Source organism: Mastomys coucha, unplaced genomic scaffold (genome assembly GCF_008632895.1).
Source record: "Mastomys coucha isolate ucsf_1 unplaced genomic scaffold, UCSF_Mcou_1 pScaffold9, whole genome shotgun sequence".
NCBI lineage: Eukaryota > Metazoa > Chordata > Mammalia > Rodentia > Muridae > Mastomys > Mastomys coucha.
This window is the reverse complement of record NW_022196915.1, coordinates 37564224-37575460: the sequence shown is the minus strand read 5'-3', so window position 1 is coordinate 37575460 and position 11237 is coordinate 37564224. Positions and strand designations below refer to the sequence as shown.

The following is an 11237-nucleotide window of genomic DNA, read 5'->3' as shown; positions in this document are numbered from 1 at the left end:
CTGCCATTCCATTTGGCTAGAAGTAAAGGTGCTGCCACAACCATTGTCCAAGTCAAAACTTGGCTCTACCTCAGCATGGAGGTATATTGCATATACACAGGTGCATACATAAATATACCTTGAGCCTAAATGTAGGATATTCACATCTAGTAAAACCTCATATTACATGTAACTGCATTGCTCACACCAATACACAAAACAAACCCTACACATATAACATGTGCATGTATGACACACAGTGGAATAACAATTTATTCATGGGAGGGAAGATCATTTGGTTTGGATAGGCATAAAGTTGATGATATCAGGAAACATCTTGGATAAGTCAAGAGAAGATGCTGCCATGGTTTGGCTGTCCAATGTCCTCACATGAGATCTTGTGTTGAAGGCTTATTTGCCAGTTGGGTCATGAAGGCTGTCATTATTTTGGCAGTGGATTAAGCCACTGAATTCATAGCTGAGTGGATCTGGGGCCCACACGGAGGAATTAAGTCACTGGAGCCACCATTGTCATATCTTGTCCCCATACTCTTCCCCTTCCTTCTCTTTCTACTTTCCACATTTCCCTACCACAATGCTCTGCCACACTCTTCCCCAGTACAACACAGCCAGCAGACTACAGACCAGCCCAGAGACTAGGTTGCAAATAAATTCCCCCTTGAATGCTTTTTCTCAAACACTTTGTCACACTAACAGAGAACCGAGTCATGAAAAATGTGAATAAAAGCAGGTAAACAAGGGAGGAACATTATTTTAGGCAGAGAACCCACAAGCATGATTGTAATACCAAGATTATAAAACCAAGAATCAATGTGACTGCAAAACACTGACAGACAATTGCAAAGCAGAAGTAACAGTAACTATTATTATAAGCAGGAGGTGGAGGGTAAGGAATGGGTGGGGATGAGTAGGGGAGGTGGGTTGGAGGAGTGAGGAGTGGGTGAGGATGAGTGGGGTGGAGGATAGGGGTCGAGGGTGGGTGGTGGAGGGTTGAGGTGGGCAAGGAGGTGGGGTGGGGGAGTGAGGGATGAGTGAGGGGGGTTGACATTTCAGAACTACTCACTGCTCTTTCAGAGCCATTCAGAGCTGGTAAGACTTTCTACAAGATGGGCTCTAGAACCTTCATGTCCTCTATGCTGTCGACATACCCATCAGCATTACAATGGAACTGAACATAGCTGTAGCTCCTTCTCTCTGTGTATCTACTTTTTAAACTCTCCCACTGGCACCTGAGGACCTTAATGGGAGTCTGAGCCCAAACATATAAATTTTTGTAGCGATCTTTCCAGTTGCTACCAATGCATATATGCTCAACTTTGTACCATGTCATATAAACAAACGGGTGTGAGAGCTTCGGTTTCAGAGCTTTATCTGTCATGAGGACATCACAGTTGTAGACACTGAATGCTTTGTATGGATTCAGGTGATGGTGTTCCAGGAACTGCCTCCTGGAAGTGCTTTGTGCAGGTAGGCTATGCTGCAGGCACAGCAGGAGCAGGAGCAGGTCCCAAGCTTTGAGAGAGGACATCAGAGCAGACATCAGGGACATCTAAATGGCCACAAGAAAAAGAAAAGAAAATGTTGAGATGCTGCCCTGTAAGCTGGGCTGTTCTTTAAATTTCTATTCCTCATAATTTTGTTTCCTAGAGAACATAACATTCATTAACTACTAAAGTTAACTGCAAATAAAAACAATGTTGCAGACTGGGTGAGCTAAGAGTAAAATTGCATAAAGAAGATGGGATTCATTTTGAAAACTCAAAGTCCTTCCTGCATGCCCTCTCTTTTACCCTCCCCCCTTCTCCTCGGAGCCTGAGGAGGGAAAGGGAACAGAGGCTGGGAGTATGGACGGAATGACCTCCAGGGACCACTGCAGGGAGACGGGTCTATTTCATTGTTTCGGGATAGGGTATATAAGGGCCTTTTTAGGGGTACAGGTGGAAAGGGCTAATTGGTCATGGCTTCAAGCAAGCAGGAGGGGCTAATTGGTTATACAGTACAACACTTAAATTATCATGCAGGTGTGAAGCCAGAACAGGGGATGTAATCTGAGTTATGCAGCCTTTCGAGGAGTTAGGTATAAGGTCACTTTTCAGTCAAGGGACACTCCAGACAAAGACAGACAGAAACAGGTAAGCCTGATTGAAAAGGGGAATCCCCCCTGCCAACTCCCCTCCCCACTCCCACCCCCGAATTTTGTGCTGAGCTCAGAGAGCCATCCAGTCATGGGGGACTACTACTTTAACAGCAAGGTTCCCCAACAGTCTTCTATGCAATGGAAGGATCCTACTGCTCTCTCACAGGCTCTAACTAAGTCGTCAATGCTCAGAAGTTCAAGTCCAAAAGACTTCTCTTCAGAGTGGAAAGATAATGACATTGAAGGGAATATACAGAGTAACTGCTTGAGAGATATTGCCAATAACGATGACTTAGGTTCTCTGAAGTTGTAGCCAGGGCTGCACTTCATACAGATTGCTCCTCTCTTGACCTCCTTATAACATTTCTCCCAAATCTAGAGGAAATACAACACCATTTCTAAACTCTCACACCTTTTCTTCAGGACCATATCCCATATTCATTCAAAAACATCATGTTTGTTAGAGCTGCCTGTTGAGGTCTGAAATATTGTTTCAACCAACTAAACACCAAGACTAAATAAAACTAGCTTTGGAGGAGTGACACTGGATAAAAGATAGAGTCCAGTGTTTGAAAAGACTTCTGCTTAAACAGAGTCCGCCCTCATTTACTTTGAGTGTCCCTGGCCCTGGTAAATCTTTCACCTTATTCAAACCCTGACTGCATATGGGCCTGATAGACTTTTGAGAGCCAACAAAATTACTTTGATAGACTAGACAAGGGTGGAGTAGGTGGGGAGCCACATCTGTGGGGTTAATGCTGTCTTGTTTTCTATGGCTTTGGACAGTTTTCATCCTTAACACTAAAATGTCAGTCAATCTCTTCCCAATGATTTCTGACCTTTCAATCAAGTTTCCTGCACACCAGTCCTAACTTACCTAATGAGTGCACACGTCGCTGGTTATGGTGGGTACAGAGGTATGGAGATCTGAAGGGCAGAGTCTGCGTCCTTTTCAGAGCTCCCAAGAAACTTTCTGGGGAAAAGTCCACAGAAGTAAAAAGAATGACCACGGAAAGTGCATCGCTTTGGGTTTGTGGGGGCAGTGGCATGGAGGGCAGGGTCAGGAGCATATTTTTATGTGAACCTGTTCTGCATCTCCTCATGTGGAACACTCCGGTTCACCCTGAGAGTAGCCTTAGGCAAGGTCTGCAAATATCAAAGAAAGATTTACAGCCACAAAGGAACTTCAAAGCGCTGGGGAGAGGTGACTCCAGAGAGGCATGGTCAGGAGTTTTCAAGACACAACCAGAAATCTGTCCCTAAAACTTTAAGCTTTCGCAAGAAAGTCCATGAATGGCTAGGCCATATTCTGCAGGAAGTTTGTCAAGGATGTGAAATATGTCAATGTCACCACGAAGTGAGCGTGCATGGTCAAAAGTGCAATTTGTAGATAAGTTGAGACAATGTATTTATGTTAATATAACAAGGGCCTAGAGTAGTTCATCTGTGCTGGTGGAGTTTCTCTCCAGTTTGCCTTGGCATGGGAATGTCTGAATGCATCGTTTATATTAGAACTTGTTTTTCAAAGCCTGGTGTGGTAATCTTATTGGGTGGGAAATGGAAGCAGGAGGCTCAGTAGTTTCAGGCCAGCCTGGGCAACCCTGCCAAACAAAACAAAACAAATAATCCACCAACTCATACCTGTGGATGCCAGCTCTTGCTGAGCATCCCAGGAACAATCAGGAATCCTGTGCTGATTGGCAGGGTCAAGGGTTGGCTCCAGCTGCATTCTGTACATCCTCCTAGTCTCTAGCTGTCTGAGTGACAGGGAGAGGACTTTGTGAGCACCTGAGTTTCTATAAAATAGAGATAAGTCTCCGGAAAAAATAATAGCAATCATAATGCACAGATGTCCAGAACTCATTCTAATGAGTTTTGCAAAAGTTACTAAAGACCTAAATACAAGTAGAGACTGTACAGATATAAAAAAAGAGAAAAGGACCTGCTGAGATGTGAAACAAATTAGGACAGAAAGCAATTTATAACCTGCATGACTTTTTCCATACCCTGTTACTCTAGCCCTTGCTTTGGCTGGTTTACTGCCTCTTCTTTCTCCTTCTCCTTCTTCTCCTTCTCCTTTTCCTTCTCCTTCTTCTTCTCCTCCTTCTCCTTTTCTCCTTCCTTCCTTCTTCTCCTTCTCCTCCTTCTCCTTTTCTCCTTCCTTCCTTCTTCTCCTTCTCCTTCCTTCTCCTCCTCCTCCTCCTCCTCCTCTTCCTCCTCCTCCTCCTCCTCCTCCTTCTTCTTCTTCTTCTTCTTTTCTTCTTCTTCTTCTTCTTCTTCTTCTTCTTCTTCTTGTTCTTCTTCTTCTTCTTCTTCTTCTTCTTCTTCTTCTTCTTCTTCTTCTCCTTCTTCTTGGCTCTGGTTGTTCTCTGTCTCATACCTGCAATAAAACTTTCTCTTCATTCAAAAGAAAGGGAGCAATAATTTTTTTTTGTTGTGCTGGGAATTGCACTCCAGGGCCTTCAATGTGCCAGGAGAATGCTCTACTACAGACCCACTTCCCCAGTCCAAGCCATGGTCTTTCAAAGTATCTATCCTATAGTATTTTTTTAAACAATATACACCTTTATCTTACCTCCATCTTGGAGGTCAGAAGACAGGGAATCAGCATGGGCAGTCTCTGGAAGAATATTCTTGGAGGGTTGTAGAGAGCTGCTATTTGGTTGTATGCTCACATAGACTTTTCTACACTTGTATGGTGTGTGGTAAGGACAGAGGAGTTGAAGTAAAGACAGGGAGACAGATATGAAAAGAGAAAAAGAAAAGGAGAACACTAATTCTTTATTGTCTCTGCTCAGAACAAAGCAAATCCTTTCCTGTCAGAGCTTCAAATTCAACTTTGCACTGTGTGACCTCAGTTGGACCCTGGCGTAGGCCATATCTGTAAATGTATTACAGTGGCTTCCAATATGCAAATTTGGTGGAAGGGGCACAGCTCACTCCATAAAAGTAGCTAAAGCCCAGGAGTGGGGAATCATGCTTTAAGTGTAAAAGAGAGTCATTTACAGTCCTGAATGATGAGGGCTGCTGTGTCTGGGTCTTAGAGAATCATCTTGAGAAAATTTCTTCCAGATTGGGAAGATTCAAGGATCTCTAAATAAATGAATTCCTTCATATAACAAAGCAAACAAACACTACTTAAAAAAAAAACTCCATCAAAAATGTTTACAAAAATTTGGGGATGTGATGACTGCCACTTCAAACCATGTTGATTGATGTCTGTGGCCAGAAACCACGTGGAAGTCCATGATCCATGCTGCTACTTACTGTAAATGGCAGGCGAATTTCTCTTCAGTTATCCTATAGTACAATAGAGCATCAGCCAGCAGTTCTAAGAACGTGTGTGAGAGGAAGCTGCAGCACTGATGCCTGTCATTGCTTCAGGATCACGTGCAGAGTTATCTTACCACAGGCATTTCTACTGTCAGCTGGCCGGTCAAGTGTTCCTCAAATAAAAGATGACCCACTTTAAATTCAGAAACATACTTTCTACAAATACATCTGCAAATCCTACTCTACTCTAAAGCAAAAGTTCCAAAGGCCTCTTGCATATACAGCCATATTAAGAAGCAAATTAAACTGGATGGGAGCCAGTGCCCTTGTGTAGCTGGAGACATGTGAAAGTACTAAAATAACTCAGGGTGTGAAGGTGGCCATTATTTCTGGAAACTTCTTAAGGGGTGTGCTTCCTACAGCTAGCTTGCTCTCTTTTGGTCTCTCTCTCTCTCTCTCTCTCTCTCTCTCTCTCTCTCTCTCTCTCTCTCTCTCTTTCTCTCTCTCTCTCTCTCTCTCTCTCTTCCAAAAGTTTCTTAGTTCATGACTTCTGATTTCAGTGATGGGTAGTTTCCTTTGAATGTAAAGTTTGAGCTATTTCCTAATCACATTCTTTTAAGATGGCATCTCCATCGATGAAGTCTTTGATATTTCTTCCACTGTTCAATTGATTGAGTGAGTGAGTGATTAATTGATTGATTGATTTTTGTTCTTCTATTAGTCAGAGAGAGATCTGGACTTCCTGATGCAGCTGGTGAAAGTATCCCCAGAAGTCTCTGCCAAGGATCCTAAGCTGTGTTCTCAGGGTCCCCAAGGACTTCACAGACAACAAACAGTCCTTGGGTCTGGGAATACTATGTTAGAAATTTTTTTTTAAATTTCACCAAACCACAGCTAAAAATTTAGTAATTCCTTCAAACACTAGCAGGGAAAGTGCTGGGTAGAGATGAAGAAACCTGTAGCTGCAAGCCCCCAAGTGTTTCTAGCCAGCGACTCCAGCTGACCTTCTCATGAGTGCCAGCGACTCCAGCTGACCTTCTCATGAGTCCCAGGAGCTAGACACAGAAGTAGGTGTTTGCTCATTGGTGGAGACAGCTGATGCCAGGCAGCCCTCTGCCTTGTCAGAAATAGTTCAGCCAGGAGAAAGCTGAGAGGAGTTTGTTATGGAGAGAAAACAGAACGTACAGGCCATCCAGGCAGCCACGCATGGGCATTCTTTATAGCCTTCCCAGACTCCTTTCTGCTTGAGGCTTTGACATGTAATTCCATTTAGTTTTACTAAACTTATTTTTTTCGCCACTGATAAAACAGTCTCCAGAGTGTCACTCCTCACTCAACCATGCCCTCGTCTTTCTCAACCAGTTGGATGTTGCCTATTTGACCTAGTCCCATATTTGGTGGAAAAAAATCTTGAATAACTATGATTCTACTTCAAAAACAAAATCAAACAAACAAAAAAAACCCAAACAAACAAAAATAGCTCTCAGGAGTTCTAAGCAATAAGGGGTAGAACCGGAAACTATTGGGTAATGACGCGATGGAGTTTGTATTAAACTCAGTTCTTTTTCTGCTCTCTGAACACTGGCTGTCACTTCGCTGCACTGACTAGGCCAGTGCTCCTGAAATCAGCATTTGGCTCTCAATGCCTGTCAGAATTAATGCAAGCCTTTGAATCTTTAAACTCGGCTGTATTGAGAGAGCTGCCTGTCTGGGAAATCAGAGGGAAATCTGTCTCTCTCACTTAAGTGTATTTTCTAGAAAACCTGAACAAACCACTCCACAGTCTAGTCTTGTCCTTCTGTCCAAGTGATCAGCCTGGTATTTATCTTGTTTTTACGTTTTTATGTCATTATCATCCCTTTATGTACTTGGAGGGAAGTTCACACCCACCAAGGCTACCTACCGAGTCTTGAATTCCTCCTGAACCACTGTTTGGATGACATCTAGATTGAAAGGCTGAGAACAGACTGCCAGCAGGTAGATGTATGGCCATATCACTTAGAATGTTTCTGGAATGCTTCCTTTCTACAGAATGAAGAACAAATCTGCACTGATAATGGAGAATATCGAATATCCTATCTGTCTCCTGTCATTACTTATTGACCTGCTCAGCTTTGGGATTGACATCTGTGGGGCAGTGGAGAACATAGAAACAACAGACACGTGCACAGAAAAGTTGGGGTTAGATGGGCTCTGTGCTCTGATGGAGACACATTGGCAGTGGCTGGAAACTTATCATGTTATACAGAGAAAGACTGGGAAGGAAGTTAGATTAGTTAGTTAGTGTGTTAGCTGATCTTGGGAAAGGGTCTCTGAAGGAGAATGATCTCAGGCTGAAGTCATCCAGAAAGAGGCAGCTGTGGATTGGTCCTTTCTGCACACACTTTCAACATCCAAGCTCAGGTCAGGAGAAGCCCTTCCCATTGTTCTGAGCCAGGGAAGGCATTGCCGCTCCCTGAGTCTGAGGCATTAGTTTCCTTAACATGGTTGTACTCATGTCAACAATACACATCCACTCAGGGTCTCATCTAGTCCTCAGATGTGTGTATCCAGGTTATTTGGCAAACAACAGGCAACAAGTGTAAGAAGTACAAGACAGGGGACCAGAGAGATGGCATTGTGAGTAAGTGGATTTGTTGATCCTGCAGAGCAGTGGCTCTCCTTCTTCCCCATGCTGTAACCCTTTAGTACAGTTCCTTGTGCTGTGGTGGTGCCCAACCATAAAATTACTTTTGTTGCTACTTCATAATTTGCTACTATTATGAATCATAATGTATAAAAGAAAAAGTATTGGCTCAGGATCCCCAAGATTGAGTTCTTATGCCAAGTTCTCAGCACAAGGAAGATTTATTTGCCTCAGAGGGACAGAGAAAAGGTATAGGGGCCAAACACAGGAGATAGAAGAAGAAGGGGAAGGGAACAGAGGAGAGGAGAGGAAAGGGGCAAGGGAGAGGCGTAAGGGATATTTCCCCAGAGGGACAAAGGACTGTTTCTGGATAGAGAGGAGACAGAAGTGGCCCATAGGAAAATGGCAGCTTATAAAAGTATCATCCTGTGTTAGGATGAGGTGTTTAATTTTAATTGGGCATGTTAATTAGGTGAACCAAATGGGGCTTTTCATTGCTGAACTTCAATGCTTTGGTAGCTTGACCTTGGTAGTCAGCCTCAGGAAGAAGTGTCCAAGTAAGGGAACAGTCCTTGGTGTGCCAAAGTCCAGCTCCAGTGGGTCCCAGAGTGTGGAGTTGGAAAGGGAAGGAGACTGACACCATCTAAGGGTAAATCAGGAGAGTTTCTGCATTTATTGGGGGGGGGGAGTCTACACAATTTATATTCTGAAGTGGAAATTTCTGATTTCTTCAGAAACTTAGTTATGTCATATGATGTTTTGCTGAAGCAGACACAGGTGAGAGTATCTTTTGCCAAGGCAGATATGTGAAAGATTGTTGAAGCAGACATGTGAAAAAATGTTTTGCTGAAGCACACATGTGAGAGGACAGTTGATGTTTAGAAAGAATAGAAATATGACCCTACAGACAGTGGGAGGACATTCTTGATTACTCACCTTACATTTCCTTGCTGATCCTCACTTGTTGTGACTTCGTAGAGAGTAACTCACCAAAGAACTCCTCATGATATTTTACCATTTCTATGGACTCAGGTTGATTGATGGAGCCTCGAGGTTTCTTCTGGATTGAACTGCTGTTGCTCATTCATGTTGGTATTTTACTAGAGGACTGGACTGTTGATAATGAATACTAGAATATCCCCAAAGAACTATTTCTAAACAGGTCCACAATCTTCATTTCCAATTAACCTTTCTTTTCGACAACCTCTGGTGGGTAGTGGACTAGAAGGAAGGTTGAAGAACTGGAGAGATGGCTCAATGGTTAAGAGCACTTGGCTGCTCTTCAAGAGGTCTTGAGTTCAATTCCCAGCAAACCACATGGTGGCTCACAACCATCTGCAATGTGATCCAATGCCCTCTTCTGGTGTGTCTGAAGACAGCTACAGTGTATTCATACACATAAAAAAATAAATCTTTGAGGAAGGCTGATGCATTTAAGAGCACTTATTCAAGGAGGTTTTTAAAAATACTCTGTATTTGGATAATCACAGGTAATGTTGAAAGCTGACTTAATGATTCCAAGAAATGTATGATCTTTTTTCATAGATTGATTTTAACCCATTTTATCCATATTATTCAATATCCAGAAGAGCTCATCAACTTTATTACAGTATTTTTCTTTAAAGCAAAATCAATAAGTTCAGCAAGTACCTAAGTCCTTATTGCTCTTGAAAGTTCAGCAACCCCACCAGGTGCCCCTTTATACTTCCTCCTGCACATTCTCAGCCTTTGAGGTCGGGAGGTATCAAACATTCAGCCCTGAGAACCAAACCCATAAAAACAATTTTCATCCTTCTAGGGGCATGATGCAGTGTTCATACCATGTAGCACAATAAGCACTGAACTGTCTCCTAATTGCATTCTTATGTGCCTTAGTCTTATGATGTAGGCCCGTTTTCCTCATATACTTCCAGTGGAAAGTGTCCTGATAACTTACTCTTCTTCCATTACGTATGTCTGTTCCTGTATGTCTGTTCCTGTATGTGGCAGAGGGAGTCAAGCCAGTCTACCTTCTTAACAGAATCTGCTTCTGCTGGAGCATATCAGACCTTGGCATTCACCCTGTAAGTCATGTACCCAGTGAGTTAATTAAGGGCACTACTCTGTACTTATTAACTAAACTCCTGCGCTCAACTAACAAGGCCTCAGACTATGAGTCTGGGACAACTGTTTCTCTAGATTGTGTGTTTTTATCCTCGTTACCAAGTGTAAGTAGTGCCTAAGAGTTTCTGGAACCATAAATCTTTAGTTTCTGTGTTTGTTTAGAGACCACCACTTTATACATTCACATCGTCTACGAAGCTCATACAGAATTTCCCATAGGAGAAAGGCATACGGAAACTCCCACAACACATAGTGAAAATCATCAAAGATGAAAGTCAAAGGAGACTGGAGAATTGTGAATCTGTGATGTCAATATGCTAGACCTCTGTCAAGCAGCTGAGGTCTCCAAGCAGTCTATATCGTTAGCGGCTAGCTTTAGGAATATAATCTAATGGTTCTGATCCTGTAGAGAACACCCACTAATACAAACTCAGTAGAGGAAATTAGGAAAAACAAACATTTTAAAGCAAAATAAATATGGGTGAACGGCTTCAGAAAAGCTCATAGCCTGGTGTGGTGGCAGATACCTTTCATCCTAGTACTTGAGAGGAAGTGGCAGGTGGATCTCTGTGTGTTCTAGGTCAGCCTGATCTACATAGTGAGTTATAGGGCAGCCAGGGCTATATAGTGAGACCCTGTCTCTAAAAGATAAAATGAAAGCACATTTCCCTCAGGAGCACAAAGGAAAAGATGGCATCAGTTCATTGCTGGAGACAGCCATTACCACGTAATGGTCCTGGCTTATCTGGAATACTGACAAGTTCTGGGGGTAGACCTGTTACAAGGTAACAAGCAAGATTTGAGGATACCTCAGAAATACATGGTGAAGCTGGGCCTGGTAGCACAGCTATGTGGGAGACGGTGCAAAACCAAAGCCTGCCTGGACTACAGATGGAGGCATGCACATACAAGCTTCTTTATGCACATCTTTGTCTCACCTTGTAGGTTCTTGACATAGTGAGTCCATTTTGTATTGTGAGCTTTTCCACTTCCACCGGCAGAGCTGATGCACAGTGTAAGGTATAGGGCATGTTCCATTCTGTGGAGTGACCAGGTCCCTTTGGGCACATAACTCTTTGTGCATCACTTTCACAGACT

The 11237-nt window shown here is 43.0% G+C and overlaps 1 protein-coding gene across 1 annotated transcript; it reads right to left on the bottom strand.

The window, feature by feature from the left end:
* Window positions 1–972: 972 nt before the first annotated feature.
* Eddm3b (epididymal protein 3B) lies at window positions 973–1549 on the bottom strand. Its single transcript, XM_031362673.1, has one exon. It carries the CDS (start codon window positions 1547–1549, stop codon window positions 1100–1102), a length of 450 nt encoding a protein of 149 aa, XP_031218533.1. The 3' UTR covers window positions 973–1099.
* Between the last annotated feature and the right edge of the window lie 9688 nt (window positions 1550–11237).